Raw genomic sequence first — 23,971 nt, forward strand, 5'->3', positions numbered from 1 at the left:
GAATCTAAGGAAATCAGTTCAAGAAGCAGCAGTTGTTTAGAAAGAACATTCAAAGGAAGCATTTTGGCCATAAGGAGATTTGGGCCATACGAAAGTCACTAGTGGCCTTTAGAGAAGGCAGCTGCCCTAAAACAAGAGGCCAGAATGAGGTCCTAGTTATTGAGGCATGACAGGAGGCAAGGAAGTACACTGGAGCAAAAAAAAAAAAAAACTGCTCTTAGGACATTTTATTGTGAAGGAAACAAAGGGAATGTAGCTTGGAAGAAGAAATTGCTATTTGCTTGGTTCATTAGTTTGCAAGCACTTTTACATCTGTTAGCTTACTTGATTCCTGGGACAACTTAGAAAGTAGGAAGGGCAAGTACTGATATGCCTGGGAAAAGGGGGTCAAAAAGAGGTGAAAAGTCTTTGCCGAGGTCATCTATAGCCAATTCATGGGAGAACTGAGTTTAGAATTCAGGTTATTTGGCCCAAAATCCAATCATCTTTCCATTGTGCCCAAACAGAGCATTTCTAAAGTGTTTGCTCTGTTTGGGTACTGGCTATGAGAAGGCATTGAGCTTCTTGTTACAGAGGTTTTAATCTTATCTAAAGGAATGTGCAGAGCCACTGGAAGGTTTTGTGCAAGGGAAGCCCATTTTTAAGTCAATGCCTGAGGGAGACAAACCTGGCATTGAGGTGCAGCATCTCTCAGTAGAACAAACACTTCAGGGGTAGACCATTAGGACGGTTCTTCAAACTGGGACACAGCTCAAACTAACTGAATGACAGGCTGAGAAAGTGACTTCCCATTCAGTTTTATGGATCTTCTGATTGTGTTAAGGAGAGGGTCTCAGCTGGTCAGTATGTTTTATAAAAAATAATTGACAAAACGTATTCATTTTTGTCCATACTGGGTCTTCATCGCGGCACAGGCTTTTCTCCAGTTGCGACAAGCAGGAGCTGCTGTCTGGCTGCATTGCACGGGCTTCTCATTGCGGTGGCTGCTCTTGTCACGGAGTACAGGCTCCAGGGGGCTTGGGCTTCAGTAGCGTGGCTCCCAGGCTCTAGAGCACAGGATGAATAGTTGTGGTACATGGGCTCAGTTGCTCCGCAGCATGTGGGATCTTCAAACAGTGTCTCCGGCATTGGCAGGTGGATTCTTTACCACTGAGCCACCAGGGAAGTCCTATTAAGTCAATTTTAAGACAAGTGGTATACATGTATGGAAAAGAAGTGCTATGAATGTGCATTCTAATGATGATAAAGTTTGGGAACTTCTTGGAGACTATTTTAATAGGAATCTACCAAATGAAAGCAGACTCCTAGACATATAAAGAGACTTGTGGTTGCCAAAGGGAACCAGGGAGGGAGAGGGATGGACTAGGAGTTTGGGGGTTGGTAGATGTAAACTATTACATTTAGAATGGATAAACAACAACATCCTATTGTATAGCACAGGGAACTGTTTATATTCAATATCCTGTGATCAACCACAATGGAAATGAATATTAAAAAAAGAATGTATAAAAATATGTGTAGACTGCTACAAGTCTCGTTATAAATAATTTCAGACATAGTATTGAAAAATAGGAGTAATGAGAATTTAGTCTAAGGTAAGATGATGGCAGAGATAAGAAAACTCTGATAGACATTTTAAGGGAGTCAAGGACAGGACAGTTACTATGTGGGGTAATTTCTGCCTCATTTCTCAGGATGCTTATGATTGTAATAAGAGAAAAATTAAAAAGAATTGTATAGTCTATTGGATTTATTTTCTCATATAATAAGAAGCCCGAAGGTAAGGTGGCTCCAGGACAGGGCAAGTCAGTGGCCTGTTGACGTCACTAAGAACTCAGCTTCTCTCTACCTTCCAACCTCAGCAAATAAGCTTTGTCCTCAAGGCTGCAAAATGGCTGTTGTGGTTGGAGCCATCCTACCCTGACATCTGATGCTTTGGTGCAAGAAGAAAACATCTCTTCCGAAGATGAAGAGCAGAGGATGAAGAAACATTTCCCTGAAGGCACCTCCACCAGAAGATTTTCCTGGAGGAATCATGTCACATATCGGGTATAAACATTTACCACAGAGGGGAGTCAAGTTACCATAATTAACCGAGATTAATTAGGATTTATTCTCTGAGCTAGGGAGTCAGATCCTTTCCTGAAGGATAGCTTTCTCAAGGTAATAGGGGATTCTGCTAACAAACATGGCTGGTAGGCAGTGAACCACTGACAATCAAGACCAGTGGTTTCAGAATTTCTCAGATTAGTTCTTAAACATAAGTGGGGAGTTCTTGAGGCTTGTGGTGTTTTTATTCTTAAAATTTTTATTTAGCTCTTCTCTCCATGTGTTGAATTAAGGCACAGCGAAACACTTCCACCGCAAAATCAACTTCTGGTTTAGTGATGCACATTGAGGGCGCAATGCGGAAAGTCTGAGGAGACAAAGGGAAATAGAGGAATGGGTCACCATAGAATGAACTATGGTTTCAAGGAAATGCACTAGATGGGAATCCAACATCTTGCTTTCATAACATTTCCTTGTATTTCCTTCAAGAGTTGGTCTCCTCCTGACCCAGTGCTGTATCCAGGCCATTCATCCTCTAGTCTCAACAATTCTGGTACCATCTTCTCTGCCTCTTTTCATTTTTGTCATCTGCTGACCTCCTGGTCCTTGCACCACCTCCACTGAGGTCTTAGGCCTCTATCCACCCTCCAATTCTGCCACCACTGAGGTTGACTTCTGTGTCCCTGTGTACAACCCAACAAACTAGCATCTCCATTTCTTTTTTAAAAATTTTACTTATTTGGCTGTGCTGGGTCTTAGTTGCAGCATGTAGGATCTAGTTCCTTGACCAGGAATTGAACCTGAGCCCCCTGCATTAGGAGCATGGTGTCTTAACCACTGGACCACCAGGGAAGTCCCATTTCTTGATCGCCACATCTTCCAGGAACTTCATCTATGATCCTCCTTCGCTTTCCTGCACATCCCAGGCCAGCCCCACAAGCCTCATCTTCACCAGGAATTCTTCAATTTCTGATCCCCACTGCCTCTGCCTTTCTCATGGAAACTTCAGCAGTCTCCTCATGCCTCCATGATCGGTGGATCTGTCACTCGGCTTAGATCTCCGCCTCCCCTTCCGACCCAGCTCGGAGCACAGGGTTGAGGATATAAACCGCTCTCTCACCTGCCCCTTTCTGCCCTTCTGCTGCTGTACTCACACAGCAAAATCCAAGCCCCGATCAGAGCTATCACAGAACTTTGCTCCAACAGACAGCTGAGAAGTGGTAAAGAAACTCAAGCCGCTGGTGGGCCGACACACCAAGGAAAGCAGAGAGCTGCTTCTGCTGGTGCCCTAAATGTTCAGGCCCTCTGTCATCCCTGGCTCAACTCCTACACCCCTCACTCTATTTCACAGACAGTCTTGCCTCATACAGGCAAGAACACTCTGTAAATTTGCTTGCTCCCATATGCATTCTTATATTCTTGCCTGAAGGTTCAGAGAATGAGCTGTCTCTAGTATTCGACTTCAAGTTTTCCACCTGTGCCTCTGGCCCATGAAACGCCATTCACCTCCCCTCCAGGAAACATCTCTGCATTCACTTGCATCTTCACCTCCTCCTCAACTTCCCCTCAGCCTATAAATAAGCACGCTTAAAGCTCTTGTAAATCGAATCCAAGCCACACAGGCATGCATGCATGCCAAGTCTCTTCAGTCGTGTCTGGTTCTTTGCGACCCTATGGACTGTAGCCTGCCAGGTTCCCCTATCCATGGGATTCTCCAGGTAAAAGCTGTTGTTGTTGTTCAGTCCCCCAGTTGTGTCTGACTGTTTGCAACCCCATGGACTGCAGCACACCAGGCCTCCATATCCCTCACCATCTCCTGGAGTCTGCCCAAGTTCATGTTCATGGCATCAGTGATGCCGTCCAGCCATCTCACCCTCTGATGCCCTTCTCCTTCCCAACAATAGGGATTTTTCCAGTGAGTCATCTGTTCAAATCAGATGACCAAAGTACTGGAGCTTCAGCTTTAGCATCAGTCCTTCCAGTGAATATTCAGGGTTGATCTCCCTTAAGAGTGACTAGTTTGATCTCTTTGTTGTCAGGGGACTTTCAGGAGTCTTCTCCAGCACCACAGTTTGAAGGCATCAATTCTTTGGCATTCTGCCTTCTTTATGGTCCAGCTCTCACAACGGTATGTGACCATTGGAAAGACCATAACCTTTACTATAGGGGCCTTTGTTGACAGAGTAATGTCTCTCAACACACTAGGGTTTGCCATCACCTTTCTGCCAAGAAGCAACCGTCTTCTGATTTCATGGCTGCAGTCACTGTTCTCTGTGATTTTGGAGTCGAAAAAAGAGGAAATCTGTCACTACTTCCACCTTTTCCCCTTCTATTTGCCATGCAGTAATGAGAGGAGAGGGGCTTCCCTTGTAGCTCAGTCGGTAAAGGATCTGCCTGCAGTGCAGGAGACCCAGGTTCGATCCCTGAGTTGGGAAGACCCCCTGGAGAAGGAAATGGCAACCCACTCCAGTATCCTTGCCTGGAAAATCTCATGGACAGAGGAGCCTGGTGGACTGCAGTCCATGAGGTCACAAAGAGTCGGGCACGACTGAGTGACTAACACTAATGAGAGGAGAAGGGGATGACCGAGGATGAGATGGCTGGATGGCATCACTGACTCGATGGATGTGAGTCTGAGTGAACTCCGGGAGCTGGTGATGGACAGGGAGGCCAGGTGTGCTGCGATTCATGGGGTCGCAAAGAGTCGGACACGGCTGAGCGACTGAACCGAACTGAACTGAATGAGGCCAAATGCCACCATCTAAGTTTTTAAAAAAATTTAGTCTAAAGCTGGCTCTTTCACGCTCCTCCTTCACCCTCATCAAGATGCTCTTTAGTCTTCTTCGCTTTCTAACATTAGAGGGGTATTATCTGCATATCTGAGTTGTTGATATTTCTCCCACCTATTCTGATTTCCAACTTGTAACTCATCCAGCCCAGCATTTCTCGTGGTGCACTCAGCGTATAGATGAGATAAACAGGGTGACAAGCAGACAGAGTTGTGTTGTACTCCTTTCTCAATCTTGAAACAAGCAGTTGTTCTGTACAGGATTCTGTTGCTTCTTGACCCGCATACAGGAGACTGGCAGGATGGTCTGGTATTCCCATCTCACCAAAAGCTTTCCACAGTTTGTCACGATCTGCACAGCCAAAGGCTTTAGCATAGTCAATGAAACAGAGATAGATATTTTTCTGAAATTCCCTTGCTTTCTCTGTAATACAGTGAATGTTGACAATTTGATCTCTAGTTCCTCTTCATTTTCTAAACCCAGTTTGGACATCTGGAAGTTCTTGGTTCGCATAACACTGAACCTTCACTCTTCCCCAGTAGCATATTGGACAACGTCAGACCTGGGGGACTTATCTTTCGGTGTCATATCTTTTTGGCCTTTTATATAGTTCATAAGGTTCTCACAGCAAGTATACTGGGATGATTTGCCATTCTCTCCTCCAGTGGATCACATTTTGTCAGAACTCTGTGCTATGACCCGTCTGTCTTGGGTGGCCCTGCACGGCATGACTCTTAGCTTCACTGAGTTCACAAGCCCTTCGCCATGACAAGGCAGTGACCCACGAAGGGGCCAGGCAAGAGTACTGGATACAAATAAAAATGTGTTGACCTTCCTGGTCCCTTCTAGCTACCGTACAAACATTATCCTTCCTTTTGTTATACTTAATAAATAAAAAGTCTGGTTGATGCTATTGGCCATTATCTTTCACTCTGCCTTCCCTCTATTCACATCTCAACCCAGCGCAGTCTGGTTTCTGTCCCACCAGCCTTCTGACTCCACTCTGACTAAAGCTACTAGTCACTTGCTGAGTGCAGAATCCGATGAGCACATTCCAGCCCTTATCCTTTCTGGTCTTCTCATCTGCATTTAGCGTTCCAGTCCCTCGCCCTTCCCAAACCTCTCCACTCTTGCTTCTATGACCTCTCACTCTCCTCACAGCTCTCTGCCTGTTGTTGTTGTGTTTCACATATTTATTTCTTTGGTTGTGCCTGGTCTTAGTTGTGGCATCTAGTTCCCTGACCGAGGATCGAACGTGGGCCCCCTGCACTGAGAGCGAGGAGTCTCAGCACTGGGACCTCAGGGAAGCCCCTCTCTGCCAGTGTTTTGTCTCCATCTGGGTACCTCTTATTCCACCTGCCCTTTAAATGCTGACATGACCCACGTGTCTCTCCTCACCTCTCTGCATTTCACATCCAGATTCCCTTCCCAGGAGATCTCCTCCACTCCCCACTTCTACGTTGATGACCTCCAAATTGTGATCCTCGCCTTAATTTTTCCCCTGATCTACAGACTTGTCTAAGAAGGAAAGGGAACAAGTCTGAACCTGCACTCATCCTCACACTCCCTAAAGCAAATTAGACCCAGGGAAGTCATCCTTGATGCTCCCCTTCCTTCATACCCAAGCCCTGTGCATTGCCCTGCCCTACCGCTCTCTCAGTTTTTCCTCTATTGCTGCTGCTGCTGCTGCTAAGTCGCTTCAGTCGTGTCCGACTCTGTGCGACCCCATAGATGGCAGCCCACCAGGCTCCCCCATCCCTGGGATTCTCCAGGCAAGAGTAATGGAGTGGGTTGCCATTGCCTTCTCCAATGCATGAAAGTGAAAAGTGAAAGTGAAGTCACTCAGTGGTGTCTGACTCTTAGCGACCCCAAGGACTGCAGCCTGCCAGGCTCCTCCGTCTATGGGATTTTCCAAGCAAGAGTACTGGAGTGGGGTGCCATTGCCTTCTCTGTCCTCTACCGCTATTGCTGCTGTTCAGGATCAAACAAAATCATCAGCCTCCACCTGCACTCCCTGTCTCCAGTCATGTCCCCTCAGCTTCACCTTCCTCAGAGGACAGATTCAGAAATCAGGCTGCCTGAGTCTGGATCCTGTTTGACTTGGGCACCTTCCTAGCTGTGCGACTTGGGCAACTTACTTAACCTCTCTGTGCCTCCTTTTTTTCATCTGTAAACTAAGGATGAAAGTGAAAGTGAAAATGAAGTAGCTCAGTTGTGTCCCACTCTTTGCAACCCCGTGGACTGTAGCCTACCAGGCTCCTTCCTCCATGGGATTCTCCAGGCAAGAATACTGGAGTGGGCTGCCATTTCCTTCTTCAGGGGAATCTTCCCGACCCAGGAATCGAACCGGGGTCTCCTGCATTGCAGGCAGATGCTTTAACCTCTGACCCACCAGGGAAACCCAAAATAAGGATAATAATACTTATTTCATAGGTGTGTCGAGAGGATTAAATGAATCAGTGTATGCAAAGAGTTTTCAAACAGTGTCTGAAAAGTAGTAAGATTCTCATCTTTACCACTCACAGCCTCCCGTCTCCTGCTCCAGCCCCATGGTATGTGTGTGTAGCTTTTCACACACTGCCATGTTTCTATGTGTGCTTTGAGAATTTATCACTGTTTAAGGCTCAGCCTGGAGAAGGCAATGGCACCTCACTCCAGTACTCTTGCCTGGAAAATCCCATGGATGGAGGAGCCTGGTGGGCTGCAGTCCATGTGGTCGCTAAGAGTCGGACATGACTGAACAACTTCACTTTCACTTTTCACTTTCCTGCATTGGAGAAGGAAATGGCAACCCACTCCAGTGTTCTTGCCTGGAGAATCCCAGGGACGGGGGAGCCTGGTGAGCTGCCGTCTATGGAGTCGCACAGAGTTGGACACAACTGAAGCGACTTAGCAGCAGCAGCAGCAGCAGCAGCAGCAAGGCTCAGCCTAGCCAGAAAAGCTGACCCAGGAGTCCCTTCTCTTTCCTCCTATACTATCCCTTTTTATGGTTATCGGCAAGCTTCCTGTATTGTATTATAATTTTCTGTTTATGTCTTTCTCCTCTGCCAGCTCCATGGAGGGAAGGATAAATCTTATTTATCATTGTAGCTTTTGTATCCAGCCTACCAGCGGTTCCTTAGCACTTACGTGTGTGTCAGGTAACCAAGGAATAACGAAGCAAGTAAACAATGAATTGTTCCCTATCTTCATAAGTGGCCCATCTTGGGATTTTGGAGCATTAATTTTCTCTGTCTGATTCATATGGAAAAATATCTGGGACCAGGACTAGACAAAACTCAGCCTTTCCCAGCAAAAGTGCTCCTCTGGTTTTGTTTGCTATGGTTTAGTTTGGTTTGGGCTGGGAGAGCTTTCAGTTTCTTTGTTTACAAGCTAATGGGAAGCTAAGGAAAAGCTGCATAAACAAGAGGACCCAGACTTGTTTCCTTAAGTGGAGGGAATGCGGAGGGTCCAGAGCACAGTGGCAGATCCAGATCTGAACAGGAGGGACGACTTGCTCTCCCTAACTAACCTTTAGGAAAGGAGGTGGGAAATGGCTCCCAGACAGAGGAGCGTCTGCAGGGACCTTGCCCAATAGCTTCCAGTTTCTCTAAGAAGCATCGGTCAAGAGTGCTTGCTGAAATAGACTGAGGGGCGGCAATGGAGCAGAGAAACTAGGAAGGATGACCCATGTTTGAAATGGGAAAGAAAGAGGCCAAAGGCCAAGGACAACTTAGGGGAGGAACAGGTGTGACCCTAAATCTTAAATCTCTGTCCTGGAGCTAATTCCTGGAGAGGGTCCTGGGATGGGAGAGACGGACTGGGCGGCTCACTTTACAGCAGTAGCAGCCCCTGCCCATGGCAGGGCCACACCAGGGTCCGAATTGCAGGGCTGTGCTTGGATTTCCCAGGAGTTTGGGGCAGGGAGAGCTTGGTCTCTGCCTTTCCCAGCCTGAAGGTAAAGGGCACTGGGAGTGGCTGCTTTTGAGTTCTTCATCAGGGACCCAGCCATGGTGGTCCCTCACCTCCTCTGCAGGGTCACCTGGGCCTGCCAGCACTGTGACATTGCTCCTGGCCATAGCGGCCACTAAAGCTTGGTAGACCTGGGATTCACAGGGTTAGAGTCCAGCACTGAGTTAAAATAACTAGGATTGCCTTACAGAGGTTAGAACTAATTCATACATGAGACAAGCTATTTATGCATGACCGTTATGACACTGTTATAACCCATCCTGTAAGTCCTCTGGTTTGTCAGTGCAGCCCGTTGTTGCCACCTTAGACTGTCCTCTGTGTCCATTCCCTGCAGAACCGCGGGAACCAAACCATTTAGCATGGCCCCCTCTAGTGGCCTAAAGGCACAACTGTCCCTTTCTTTTGAAAACATTTGAGTAGTCATGTTGGAGAAGGCAATGGCACCCTACTCCAGTACTCTTGCCTGGAAAATCTCATGGACGGAGGAGCCTGGTGCGCTGCAGTCCAAGGGGTTGCTAAGAGTTGGACACAACTGAGCGACTTCACTTTCACTTTTCACTTTCATGTATTGGAGAAGGCAATGGCAACCCACTCCAGTGTTCTTGCCTGGAGAATCCCAGGGACGGTGGAGCCTGGTGGGGGTGCATAGTCCAGTCTATGGGGTCACAGAGAGTCAGACACGACTGAAGTGACTTAGCAGCAGCAGCAGCAGTCATGTATGGCTGTGAGAGTTGGACTGTGAAGAAAGCTGAGTGCTGAAGAATTGATGCTTTTGAACTGTGGTGTTGGAGAAGACTCTTGAGAGTCCCTTGGACTGCAAGGAGATCCAACCAGTCCATTCTGAAGGAGATCAACCCTGGGATTTCTTTGGAGGGAATAATGCTAAAGCTAAAACTCCAGTACTTTGGCCACCTCATGCAAAGCGTTGACTCATTGGAAAAGATCCTGATGCTGGGAGGGATTGGGGGCAGGAGGAGAAGGGGACGACCGAGGATGAGATGGCTGGATGGCATCACCGACTCGATGGATGTGAGTTTGAGTGAACTCTGGGAGTTGGTGAGGGACAGGGAGGCCTGGCGTGCTGCAATTCATGGGGTCGCAAAGAGTCCGGCACGACTGAGCGACTGAACTGAACTGAACTGAGCTGTAAAGGCTGGGCTTCCCTGGTGGCTCAGATGGTAAAGAATCTGCCTGCAGTGTAGGAGACCTGGGTTCAATCCCTGGCTTGGGAAGATCCCCTGGAGGAGCACAGGGCAATCCACTCCAGTGTTTTTGCCTGGAGAATTCCATGGACAGAGGAGTCTGGTGGTCTACAGTCCATGGGGACACAAAGAGTCCGACATGACTGAGCGACTAAACACAGCACCAAGCAGTGAAGCCTAGACGAAGTGGAACTGGGTTCCCCTCTCACAGGCATGGAGGAAAGGGACCAGCACTGGGACATTAGGAGATGCCTACCTAAACTGTTAGCTAAAGACCAGCCTTTTTCTTACCTGAGAGAAAAGGCCACCTCTGCCAATCAGAAGCCCCATGCATTTGCAGTCATGGTGGATTTGATTTACTTCTTCACGGGGAAGAGGCTGGTGGCTCTCCTGTAAATACATTTAAAAAATATTCTGTGTTTGATGTTTGAACAATTAAAGACATTATTTCTAACAGAAATTAAAAGCAACTGAAGCAATCAATGCTCTACTCTCCCTCTCAATCTCTCTCCCCCTATAATTGAATAAAGCTGTTAATTTCTGGATAGGATTTATTTTGGGGTGCGGCATTATTAAAAATATATATTTTTAATCCCAATTCATCCCAGATTCCCAAAGACAAGATGAAGTTGAATGCAAATTGCCAGTGAATCTTGGCGCTGCAGGTGGTTACCCCAGGAGGTTGATTCTGTAATAGCCATATTTGGAGCCTGCTTTATTTGTGTGGAAATTGTCCTCAACTCTTCACTTGGTTTTGTCCCTGTAAAAAGTTCATTTCAGAGTCCAGGATATGGCTCAGAAGTTGCGCAAGGGCATGAACAGCCCAAGCTCTCTGTGAGCCACAGCACAGCCGGGGCAGCTACAGTGGGGCCCCGTGTCCTCGTCTTCCCTCCTTGTGGAATTTGCTCTTTTTCACCCAAGACTTAATACTCCAGGGTCAGGAGAGGTAAGCTCTCTGGAAACCCAGCGGTTGTTTCAGGGCACATGGCATCTGAAGGTGGTGACTACTTGTGGGCCCAGGCTTGCCAGCACCCATCTGATGACATTGGACCAGGGACACCAGTGCTCCCTCCATAGTCAAGTCTGACCCTGCAGCTACATCATCTGGAAGCCATTTTGAACTACAGACATTTAGACCTCAGGTCAGGCGTATTGATTACTTGGGGCAGGGCTTTGTTTAGTCGTTAAGTCATGTCCAGCTCTTTTGCCACCCCGTGGACAGTAGCCCGCCTGGCCCTTTTGTCCGTGAGATTTCCCAGGCAAGAATACTGGAATGGGTTGCCATACCCTCCTCCAGGGGATCTTCCCAACCCAGGGATCGAATCTACATCTCTTAATGTCTTCTGCACTGGGAGGCGGGTTCTTTACCACTAGCACTTTACCACGATCCCATCTTAACATCATGTGCTGTGTGCTAAGTCGCTCAGTCACGTCTGACTCTTGTGACCCCATGGACTGTAACCCACCAGGCTCCTCTGTCTGTGGGGATTCTCCAGGCAAGAATACTGGAATGGGTTGGTATTTCCTTCTCCAGAGGGTCTTCCTGACTCAGGGGTTGAACTTGCACTGGCGGGTGGATTCTTTACCACTGAGCCACCTGGGAAGCCTGTAGAGCAGGGCTTAGACATCTGTGTTTGTAAATGCTCTTCAGATGCTGGGCTGTGATCCCTCAGTTGTGAGCGCTGAGCACTGACATCGCCACTGGCCTCTCTTCTGTGGCACAGCCCTGAGACCATCAGCACTGGGTCTGGCTCTCTGGCTTCAAAGGCATGGTCCTGGCTCAAGGGCCAGCCCCTGCGATCCCTGTGAGGTGGAGGAGGGCTCCCTCCCGTGCTCCCAGCTTCATTTTTCTGCTCTGGGCTTCCCATCTGCCTTCCCCTATGCTTGGGTATCCATCTCCTTGCCCCACCCACCCTGAATCCTTTCCTGGTTAGGTGTCAGTGGCTGAGCACAGACTCCGACTGTACCTTCCAGAGAGGTCTGTATTCTCCGTCTGTTGTGAAGCTTTAAGACTAGGAAAATATTATCCAAACGTTCAGACAAGAAGAGGACCTGTGATGGGGTAAAAGGCTAGGACCACCTCATTGATCCAAAATGTTGTCCTGCTTGTCCCTGAGGTTCTCATGAGGGAAGACTACAACACGGTAATATAATTTAGGGCTAAATGGTGAAAGGGCTTTCTGGGTAGCTCAGCTGGTAAAGAATCCACTGGCAATGTGAGAGACCTGGGTTCAGTCCCTGACTTGGGAAGATCCCCTGAGGAGGGCATAGCAACCCACTCCAGTATTCTTGCCTGGAGAATCCAGAGGAGCCTGGTGGGCTACAGTCCATGGGCTCACCACGAGTCACACAGGACTGAGCAACTAAGCACAGAACAGCACAAACCGTGAAAACTAGAAAGAAGTCGCGTATGGTGTAGCGGATGAGAGTTCCGAGGTCAGGAAGGGTTCCTGAGGGACAGCTGGGTTGCTGGGGTCTGGGTGGCCATCAAGGGCCTGGGGAGGGACTTTAGTCTCACCCTGGTCTGAGCCAGCACCCTCTCTGCTCCTCTGTCCTTTTTTATCACTCTCTACCATCTATGGGGTCACACAGAGTCAGACCCGATTGAAGCGACTTAGCAGCAGCAGCAGCAGCAGCAGCCTCAGCTGCCAAGGCTAATTGACCATCTTGTAGCCATATACAGAGAAAAGCACGGTTGAAAACATCTAACAAGGCAAAGCCACAGGACAGCCTGACCCAGCTCCGTGCTTGAACCTAAGTTCCAGCAGCCCCATAATCAAATAGGCATGTTAGTAACTAGCCTCTTCTTGAGGATATAATGTAGCCTCAGGTTTATTTTGTTTTTGTTTTTCAACTTGTTTTGAGAGGGTAGGTTTTCTTTTAAACAGTATAAAATTATTCATGGTTATTGGGAAAAGCTCCTTAAAGCAGTATGGACATGCATTTAGTAAAAATTGGAAGTTTCTCTTCCTAAAATCCTACTCCTAGGGACACTGCCTGTTAGTAATTTGGTGTGAATGAGACAAATTTTTTATGCATACAAATGCATTTAAATGCACATTTAAAAAATAATTCATCCTTTTATAATGTTTTGCATTTGCTTTGAACAATTTACAATGTATCCTGAACATCTTTCCATGTCAAGGTATCTGGACCTAGTCTTTTTATTTATTTTTTAAAATTAATTTATTTATTTTAATTGGAGACTAATTGCTTTACAATATTGTAGTGGTTTTTGCCATACATTGACATGAATCAGCCACGGGTGTACACGTGTTCCCCACCCTGAGCCCCCCTTCCACCTCCCTTCCCATCCCATCCCTCAGGGTCATCCCAGTGCCCCAGCCCTGAGCACCCTGTCTCATGCATCGAACCTGGACTGGCGATCTGTTTCACATATGGTAATATACATGTTTCAATGCTATTCTCTCAAATCATACCACCCTCATGGACCTAGTCTTTTTAAAGACTGCCTAGTATTTTGTCTCTTGTTGGTAGAGCAATTTATCTCCTATTTTTGGACATATATGTGGTTTTCTATTTTTGTTTATGATCATAAACAATATTGCAAACATCCTTGCTTATTTATATCTACACACATCTGTGAATATTTCTCTAGGACACATCTCTATAAGTGGAATGGCTAGGTCAAAATGTATACATTTAATCTTTTAATAGACACAGATGAATTTCTGTCCAAAGGGCTGTATCCAGTTCACATCCTTACCAATAGCACATGGGAGTTTTAAATCTGGGTTATATTGTACAGCATCAAGACATCATATAGATCAATACAGCATCAAAGCCAAGTTCTGTACTGTTTCAACTACATGAAAGTGGTCTGAAGTGTTGCAGGGGTCTGAAATCAATCAATCACCACTGGTAAAGTGCTCACCATCTGTGTATTTCCTGGCCTCAAAAGCATATAATTTACATAGGAAAAGAAGATATTGATACATGAAAATTGAGTTAACAAGTACATGATTTGAACGATCCTTTCAAAGGAGCTCTTTAGACAGGGAGTAGGAGAGGGATTCTCTGAAGGCTGGAGCCCCTTTAGACAGGAGAGGCAAAGGTAAGCTTTAAGGAGGAGGTGTGGGGAAGAGTCAGATCTTGAAAAAGGCTAGGAGTTCCAAAGCTAGATACAGAGAAGAGAGTACCATATTCCATGACTGGGGAAAAGTTTGAGCAGTATTTGAATGTACTGTCATTGAGGGGACAATGGATAGAATTAGCGATAGAGAAGTTCCTTCAGACACCATGCTGACAACTACTGAAGGGCAGAGGGAAGAGGAAAAGAGCTCATTCTATATACACTGTTTCATAGCTTGTCTTATTTTTTCCATAATACAGTCTGCACACCTTCCCATGTCACACATATTTCTGTGCCACATAGTATGGATGTACCATCACTTAGCTTGTTTGGTGCCAATGGCCATTTGGGAGAATTCTGATGTTTTACCAGGACAATGAATGTCTCTGTCGACATGTCTTAAAGCACACAGTAATTGGGTTTGGACTAGCGGGGAAGGGAGGAGTGCCTCCTCTCTCATGGGGCTTTCCTCAGGGGATTCTGGGCTTTGAGGAGCCTAGATATCCTTGAGGGAGCTCCTGGGTTGGGAGAGGACTGGAATGGACTCATCTGAACTTTAAAGCAGCCTTTGACAGGGCCCCAAGCTGAAGATGTGGGTGTCACAGCTTGTGAGCCAGAGGGCCTGCTCTTATATTACAGTGCTCTTATTTTTCTGCTGTCTTCCCGTAGCTTTCAAATCTTAATTAAACATTCCAGCCTTGTACTGTCTCTGCTGTGTGGTGTTAAGGGAAAAGTCTTATATCCATGGTCTGGGCTGAATATTGAAAGAATTGAGTGTCAGACCTTCTAAATTAGGATGGTATGGTGAGAGCAAACAGCAAGACACCTCCCATGGATAAGAATTAGGGGGAAGGCATCAATCTGACTATTCCTTCCCGTGCCAGAATTCTCCTGCTGTCAGTCTCCTCTGAGGATCTAGATTTTACTTTTATGGAGGATTGGGACAGTTTCCTACTGACGTGGACCCTAGGGGCAGCAGGAGGAACTGTGGGAAAGATTTGAGAAACATGGTGAAGAAAGAATCAATGACTTGACATTAGAAATAAGAAGAGAGAAGGAGCCACAGATTATTCGGTGGTTTTGAGGCTGGGGAATTGGGAGAAGAGTGCAGATACAGAACAGAAACAGTGACCTTGGGAAGAATCACTGGCGTAAGGGAAAATACTAAATTCAGTTGTTGTATTGAGTTTAAGGTCAGAGTGGGGTATGTCATCAGAAAGTCGCATTCCACCTGGTTCCCTGAGAGATTAAAGTCCATTCTCAAATAAATACAAAACCCTATAAATCTTTAACATCCTCACCCAAACCATCACCACAGCCTTCTCCTGGCCCTTTTCCCTGCTACTAGCTCTCTGGGCTGCTTGCCCCTCCCCAAATAATTCTCCCCTTCTTCGTATTTCTAATGTGAAATAATCAGTCATTGCTGATGCTCTTTGCCTACTCTGGCAAGAATACTAATAGCTCCCTTTTCCAAATTCTCCTCCTTACTCCTCTAGAACTCTCCATGTCACACTCAATGCTCTCTGTCACACTCAGTTGCTTCAGTTGTGTCTGACTCTTTGCAACCCCATAGGCTGTAGCCAGCCAGGATCCTCTGTCCATGGGATTCTCCAAGCAAGAATACTGGAGTGGGTTGCCATGCTCTCCTCCAGGGGATCTTTCTAACCCAGGGATCAAACCTGTGTCTCCTGCACTGGCAGGTGGATTCTTTACTGCTGAGCCACTGGGGAAGCCCCAGCACTCTCTACTCATTTCTAATGAGCTTCCTGAGTCTTGCAGTCCTTGCCTGCTCTATCTCAACGAATGAGCTTGTAGCCAAGGCTTCCTGCCTTAATTAACTCTTGCTGCCCCAAGAAGCTACAGAGAGAGTGATAGATCACCACCTACCTTATCCTTCACCATTTCTATTCCTATCATGAGACCTTTGCCTCGGACATCTCCTACAATTTCAAATTCATCCCGCAGCTTAGCCAACTTCAGCAACATATAGGTGCCAACTTCTTGGCTATTTTCTTGTAGATTTTCTTCTTTAATCACCTGTTGGGAGAAAGCCCCAAATGACTTTCCATTTAAACAGTTTTAAATGGAACTGAGAAATAAATGTATGTGACCTGTTTACAAAACTTGACCGGACAAATGGAACCCAAAGTCATGGCCATACCTCGTCTCATAGAAAGATCTGCTGTAGGGAGAAAAAAAGGCTTGGTAGAGGGAACATTCCCTCATACCCTTCTCATCTTCAGGAGTGGGTAAACATTTAGGGAAAAATAAGAGAGACGTCTTAATGTTGGGCTCTGTGTGGGCCCAGAGTCAGGGCCCCTGAGATATAAAAGGATTTTCACCTACTTCTGCTCACAGCAGAGATCTGTGATTCTTTTCTTTTTTAAACTCTTTAGTTTGTACTAGAGCTGATTAACAATGTTGTAATCATTTCAGGAGAACAGCACAGGGACTCAGACATACATATACATGTATCCATTCTCCCCCAAACTCCCCTCCCATCCAGGCTGCCATAGAGCATTGAGCAGAGTTCCCTGTGCTATACAGTAAGAGACATGTGATTCTGAACCACATATGAGCAGTCCACTATACTTATAACCAGCCCATAGTAACTGCATGACTGCAGGCAGAACTTGACATTTTTACGACCTCCGTGTTCACCTCCATCCTACCTGCCAAATTGTTTGAGGGGACACAGCACTTAAAGAACACTCGTTGGCATTTCTACAGAATGAAATAAATGTCACATCCTACCCACACTTTCTTTTTGAGATTTAGTCATATTTGAATATACTTTTTAATTAGAAACAGCAGCTTTTTCTTATTTTTATTGAAAAATACTTTTAAATTTACTTTTTTTGAATAAGTGAAACATGTGCTTTGTTCAAACATCACAAAGTACAGAAGCAAGGAGCAGAATGAGCCTCACTGATCCCTGTCCTCCAGCCACTAAGTTTCCCTCCCCACAAACAACCACTGTTAATAATTTCTTGTGCAGTCTTTCAGAAACTACGTTACACTTATTTAAGCAAGCACTATTATGCATATAATACATGCATGCTAAGCCCCTTCAGTCATGTCCAACTCTTTGTGATGCTGTGGACTGCAGCTTGTCAGGCTCCTCTGTCCAAGGGATTTTCCAGGCAAGAGTACTGGAGCGGGTTGCCATGCTTCCTTCAGGGGATCTTCCTGACCCAAGGATTGAACCCACATCTTTTATGTCTCCTGCATTAGCAGGGGTGGGGGTGGGGTGGGGTGGGGGTGGGTGGTTCTTTACTACTAGCACCAAGTGCTATTATTCATATAATTATGCAAACCTTTTCCAACAGATGAGACCACAGGCAAAAATCAATGGGCTAATGCTGAACCACAGCTGAATCACCTAGTTAGAATTGCAGAGAAGTCATTTGCTCTTTTGTCTTTTCTTTTGACTTTTCATTTATGACAGTACAACAAATGTAAGGAAGCATATACAAGACAGGACCAAAATTCAACTGACATCAAAAATTGCCATTGGTCACCATCCATAAAACACCAATCAAATCACAAAAGAAATTTCAGTGCTACCAGCTAGCTAGGGGAATTCTTATGGTTCCCATGTGTGTGAGGTTTATTATATGTTATTTCATATCCAATACATGAAGCACTGATAGTAGATCTCAAAAAAAGGGAGAGGGAGCAGAATAATAACTGGAAATCTAAACTTAAATTCATGGACTAGGAATTAACTCTCCACTTTAATTATGTCATGTGGTAGAGTCCTGATAATATGTATGTAGTTTTGAAGTAGTTGTTTGGTGAAATGAGTGTTGTTGACACAACTGCTGGAACGTACCTCAAGGACGGCTGAACCAATGGTGCAGGCCATGGGGTTCCCTCCAAAGGTATTGAAGTGAAACAGGTGCTTGGCTAAGGACTTGGCAATCTCTAGGGGGAGAAAATAAAAGGTGGATAAAGAGTGACACATCTATAATTTCTCATCAAGCCACTTGGATTATATTTACTTTCATGTTGTAGAAAGGTGTTTACAATATATTTCATGGTGTCCAATTCATTCATCACTCACCAGATAGTGATGTTATGGATGGAACTGTCTCTCCCCTCAGGGATCCCCAACTCATATGTTGAAGCTCTAATCCCCAGTGCAACACCCTAGAGGCAACTAAGGTCATAAGGGTGGAGCCCTAATCCAATAGGATTGGTGCCCTCATAAGAAGAGAGACAAGAGCCCTTTCTCACTGCAGAAAAGGACACACGAGGACACAGCCAGAGGGTCATCTGCAAGAGAGATCTCACCAGAACTCAACTGGGCTCTTACCTTGACCTTGGAGTTTAGCCTCTAGAACTGTGGGAAAATAAATGTCTGTTGTTTAAGCCACCCAGCCTGCAATATCTTGTTATGATAGACCAAGCTGATGAATACAATAGATAAGGAAAAATTGCTTATTTACTCCATGAGAAGTTTACTAATAAAACCTTCAATGTGTTGTGTGAATTGAAAAGTACTTTAAAACTTGATTTATGGGAACTTACATGAATCCTCATTAGTTAGCCTTTTTTCTGTCTTCCACTCTTGGGACTAAGAAGGAAATATTTTTTAAAACTCTCATAGCAAGGATTTCATAACAATCTCCAGACGGTTGACGGTGAAAATATATATTCAGTTCATTATAGTTCACCTTCAACACCATCTTTCCTCATTTGATAAAAGCACTGAAATACTTAATTATCCTTTGGAGTTTCTCAAGTGTGCTTGCTATTGGTGGGAAAAATAAATGAAATAATCTTAAGATTTTCAATAATAAGTGGTTCATAAAAGTATTCTCTGTAAAACTTCACTAAAATGGGTAATAAAATTAATTCTAATGTTCATTTTATAGACTGTTTAGCTAAGTGAGATTGTATTGTATTTAGTTGCTCATGATCAGCAGAGAAAACTTTCACTCTGGAGGTTGAGTCTATAGTTTATTGGGGTGGCAAGACTAAGTTGGAGTGTTCTTCAAGAATATGACTCCTTGGAAACTTTAGCTTTAAACTTTAACTGGCTTCAGGTTGATTAACACGATCTCTTGAGTTGGATTTGGTTTTGGTTTTGTTTTTGTCTAGGCACATTTGCCTAGACCTTGTCAATGTAGCAGAACCCTACATCTCAGTGTGAGGCATGGAGAATTGGTCTTTTCTACAGCAAAGAGCAAAAAGGGCTGGTTTTCTTCCATCTCTTCCACAATCTGGCAAACAGACTGTTTCCCTTTAACATTACTTGGGAAATGCATGTGTAATTTCCATGACGGCCCCCAGCCCACACTAGATACAATACACATGTTTTCTATGACTGGGAATGCAGGGGGCCCAGAAGCAGACACAAACTACCTGTGATTCCTACCTGGAGTTGTCACGACTGCTGCCATGGGAAAGCCATTCCCAATGCCTTTAGCCATGGTGACAATATCTGGCAGGACATCGTGTGTTTGGAAGCCCCAGAAGTGAGAGCCCAGCCTTCCAAATCCTGTCTGCACCTGATGGAAACAAATCTGAAATCACCGGGAACTTTCTGAGAAATGCTGGTATTCCTGACCCCCTGGTATCTTTCCTTCTCTTCTATCTTCTCCTCCTTATCATCATCATCACCACCATCCTTGTACTATGATGGAAAAAGCACCATGCCTGAGGTTTTAGGCGCCAAAAGCTGTTTGCTAGTGACTCTAGACATGTTTCTTAACTCCTCTGGACCTATGTTAGCTCTGTTGAGTGGAAACACTTAATAGCAATACATCACAGGGTTGTGGTGTTGCTGCTGCTGCTGCTAAGTTGTTTCAGTCATGTCTGACTCTGTGCGACCCCATAGTCGGCAGCCCACCAGGCTCCCCCGTCCCTGGGCTTCTCCAGGCAAGAACATTGGAGTGGGTTGCCATTCCCTTCTCCAATTCATGAAAGTGAAAAGTGAAAGTGAAGTCGCTCAGTCGTGTCTGACTCTTAGCGACCCCATGGACTGCAGCCCACCAGGCTCCTCCATCCATGGGATTGTCCAGGCAAGAGTACTGGAGCGGGGTGCCACTGCGTTATATAAATAATGCATGTGAAAAAGGTTGCTGTGATTAGCAACCCTGAATAAGGCCCCTCTGTGGGAAGGCTGCGTCTGCCCCATGCTGGATGAGGCAGTAATTACAGCATGCAGACTGGTGCTGGCGCGTCTGCCATTCAGCCCAGACAGGCTGATTTTCCTCTTCCCTGAGGTGTCCTTTTCTTCCTGAGAATCAGTCGTGAGGAGGACTCAGTAAAGCCGGTTAACTCAGGATGGAACCAAGCTGACCGCAGTTGTTCTGTTCGTGCTCTTTCCTCTTCCTAGAAGATCCTTTCCCTGCTCTGTCTCTCGCTAACGCCTCTTGTTCTTCAAAACATGGTTTCCTCACTATCTGGGCTAGGAATTTCCTACAAGCCACCTAGGCTGCCATCAGAACCTCTCACCTTGGACTATTATCACCAGAGTACATGTCTAATAGGGTTTCCCAGGTGGCGCTCGTGGTAAAGAACCCGCCTGCCAATGCGGAAGACGCAGACGTGGTTTAGATTTCTGGGTCGGGAAGATCCCCTGGAGAAGGAAATGGCAACCCACTCCAGTATTCTTGTCTGGAGAATCCCATGAACAGAGGAGCCTGGCGTTCTACAGTACAGAAGGTTGCAAAGAGTCCGACATGACTGGAGTGTTTAGCATGCATACACCCACATGTCTAATAACAGAGACTGTACCTCATTTTTCTCTTTATCCATAATATCTAGCAGAGTGCCTGATGAAGGTAGACACTAAGTGTTTGTAGAATGAATTAAAATGGGGCAGAAGTGCCTAACTAAATAAATGCATACAAATATTCCTATGCAAATTTCCACCAGAGCCTTTTTTGGTGATGGGTCCTTGATTCCCTTCTGGTTCTCAGTCTCTTGGACTGTTTCTCTCTCTTTCTCTATACATGCTGCACTTCTGGGGTAGAGGCATAGGCACTTGAAGCTGATTCTGAAATGCTCTTGAAAGAGTAAGGGTCCTTCTCAGACTTTTTTTAAAAATTATTTTTCTGCTCTCTCCAAGGTGCTGTTGCAAAGGCATATTTGGGGGTTACAATTAGATAAGAGTGAGCAACACAGGAGAAGAGCTTAGATCTGAGAGTCAGACAGACCTGGGCTTGAATCCTGAGTCTCCTAGTTTTGAGTCCCTGAACACAAGCTGATGAAGTTGCCCAAAAGAGAGAACGTAAGAAGAGTTCATGGCAAATCCACGCAACTTGCCTATCTATTTTCATTTTTTATTTCATCCAAGTACCGTAAATAAATGGTAAAAATATCAGATTGCTTGGACAATACATGAAATTATGTAGGGCCATAAACCATGTGAGTCATCTAGGAGGTGCCAGTTCCATAGAATCTTTCAGTTGAGCAGAGATAACTCACTCTAAGGTTCATAAACTCAAATGTCTTAGGAGGTAAGAAGCACATAGCCATGAGAGAAGCAGGCTAGGTCCACCTATGAATTGGAATGGGAACTATGTGTGCGGATGCCTTGCCTAAAAGTGGTCAATTTCAAATTTAAATCCAGCCCACACCAGACCAGGAAAGATTGATGGCCCAATATGGCCCCATGCTAAGTTGCTTCAGTTGTGTCTGACTCTTTGCAACCCCATGGACTGTAGCGCCCCGGGTTCCTCTGTCCATGGAATTCTCCAGGTAGGAGTACTGGAGTGGATTGCCATGCTCTCCTCCAGGGGATCTTCCCAACCCAGGGATTGAACCTGCATCTCTTATGTCTCCTGCATTGGCAGGCAGCTTCTTTACCACTAGCAGCACCTTGGGAAGCCCTTATTGTAGATTCCAAATTCCTCATTTTATAGAAGGGAAAGCCAAGGTTAGCTGATTAAGAAGGCATGTGAGATCCTGGGTGCAGCGTTGGCTCTGCCCTCAGGAGTTTCTTCTGTTCCCGCCTTTCCTGCCACCCTTTGTCTTTCTACACCACAGTTCGATCATTCTTAAAAAGTGGGTTGCCCAGTGGTTAGTGTGGTCTTTGAGTCTGGGTGTGAGTTCTGGCTCTGTCCCTACTAACTGCATGATCTTGACAGGCAAATTAACTATCTTGAACTTTTCAGTTCACTTTTTTTTTCTCAATTCAATTTTTTTTTGGCTGTACAGCATGACATGTGGAATCTTAGTTCCTTGACCAGGAATCAAAGCCACAGCCCCTGTAATGGAAGTGGGATCCCCAACCTCTGGACTGCCAGGGGAGTCCTGGAACTATTTTTCAAATATCTGTGATTATGGCCCTCTTCTTAGAGGCTGGACTTTTTTTTCCTAAGTGTGATTTCCAGATTTTGTTATTAAGGTGAGGCAAAAGTTAAGATGAAAACTTGGTTGTGAGGTTAAACTAAGTTTAAGCTGAGTCAAATAGGAATTTTAAAAGTATGTTGAGGAATGGCAACGTCCTAGGCCTGTTAACTTATTTGATAGACTTCACTTGGGACATTGATGTTCTAATCTAGTAATGAACTAGTCAGTCAATGAGTCAAAGATTAACTTATACCCTCATCTTGGAATCTGCAAGTAGATGCTTTCTGCCTGGACTGCAGAGCAGGGCTTAGAGGTTTCTCTCCGCGTTTTTCCTCTCCTGGCTCCATCACACCTACTCTGTGGCTACTCACTTCATCTGCAATGCACACGCCTCCCCGCTTGCGCACCAGCTCGAAGGCTTCCTTTAGAAAACCCTTTGGGTACTGAACAACGCCATTCACCCCCTGCAAAAGACCAAACCAAGAAGACCTAGAATAACAGCATAGGGCCTTGAAAATATTAAAAAAAAAAAAAAAAAAACAACAACCTGAAGACAGATCATGATCAATATTAGCATTAGTGATACTATCAATTTTTGAAACCGTTTCTAGAAATGTTTCAACTATGGGTGAAAAGAAGAGCCATTCCTCTTAATGCCATGCCTTCTGGGAAATGGTTGCAAATGTGGTCTTTCCTGAGAGTAGAGAAAAATAGATTAAGGGGATTTAGTAAGATTACAGAATGGCTCACCCTGACAGTGTGGGTAATAAGCAACTGAAAACTGCTGGGGTTTTCTATTTTTACAGATTTACAAATTCAGTAGTTTCATCTATCTGTCTGTTCAGTCTGGGAGTACAGAAGATGGACTTTTAAAGGTCAGTTGAAAACAAGGGGCCTTCTTTTTTTCAAGGGGATGAAGAAAATGGCATAGAGGGACATAACAGTGATCACTTAAATAATTTGGAAGTCACTAGAATGTATGAGTTAAAACTGATAATTTACAACTGAGTTCAGTTAATGTTTAAGGTTAACACACTTACTTGAATTGGCTCTGCAAAAAATCCAGCAATTGATTTGGCCACAGAAGTGCTGAGAGTATCTTTGAATTGTTCAATATACTGGTCTTTAGCTTGACAGCAGTCTGCAATAAACAAACAAACAAAACTCAACACAGTATTTGAAGATGTGAGAAAGGCATCCAGAAGAATGGAGGGAAAACATAGGAAAAAAGAAACCAGGATAGTATATTGACAAGAGTCCCTCAAGATACAGCAAAGCAGGATATGGGGATATAGGTTTCTGAAAGGGAAACATTGTCAGAACAACTTGTGCTTTGTTCTGAGCAGCAAGACTAGCCTAGCCACAAAGGTGTAAACAAACCACTTCAGTTATTTCCATCTGGGGAAGAAACAGCCCAGAGCATCACTGAGTCTGGGATAGATGGCTGTTTCACCTAAGGAAGCCAGTTCTCTTGACACGGTAGATTTAATTCAGATGTAATTGCTATGTAGATTTGATTTATTTGGAAATAACTGTTTACTTTGTATTGCCACTTAATCTGATATACCATTTTAAAACTA

The 23,971-nt window shown here is 45.2% G+C and overlaps 1 protein-coding gene across 1 annotated transcript in view; it reads right to left on the minus strand.

Moving 5' to 3' along the window:
- Positions 1-214: 214 nt before the first annotated feature.
- AGXT2 (alanine--glyoxylate aminotransferase 2) overlaps positions 215-23,971 on the minus strand; it is a 46,840-nt gene continuing 23,083 nt past the window's right edge. The window contains exons 8-14 of the mRNA XM_040262312.1: positions 23,432-23,532; positions 22,763-22,855; positions 19,468-19,600; positions 17,920-18,011; positions 15,972-16,121; positions 10,283-10,381; positions 215-2,416 (exon numbers count right to left, since the gene is read on the minus strand). Of these exons, the coding sequence (XP_040118246.1) occupies positions 2,309-2,416; positions 10,283-10,381; positions 15,972-16,121; positions 17,920-18,011; positions 19,468-19,600; positions 22,763-22,855; positions 23,432-23,532 (776 nt within the window). The 3' untranslated portion in view covers positions 215-2,308. The remainder of the gene's footprint in view (positions 2,417-10,282; positions 10,382-15,971; positions 16,122-17,919; positions 18,012-19,467; positions 19,601-22,762; positions 22,856-23,431; positions 23,533-23,971) is intronic.

The sequence above is a fragment of the Oryx dammah genome, unplaced genomic scaffold (genome assembly GCF_014754425.2).
Source record: "Oryx dammah isolate SB20612 unplaced genomic scaffold, SCBI_Odam_1.1 HiC_scaffold_20, whole genome shotgun sequence".
Lineage (NCBI taxonomy): Eukaryota > Metazoa > Chordata > Mammalia > Artiodactyla > Bovidae > Oryx > Oryx dammah.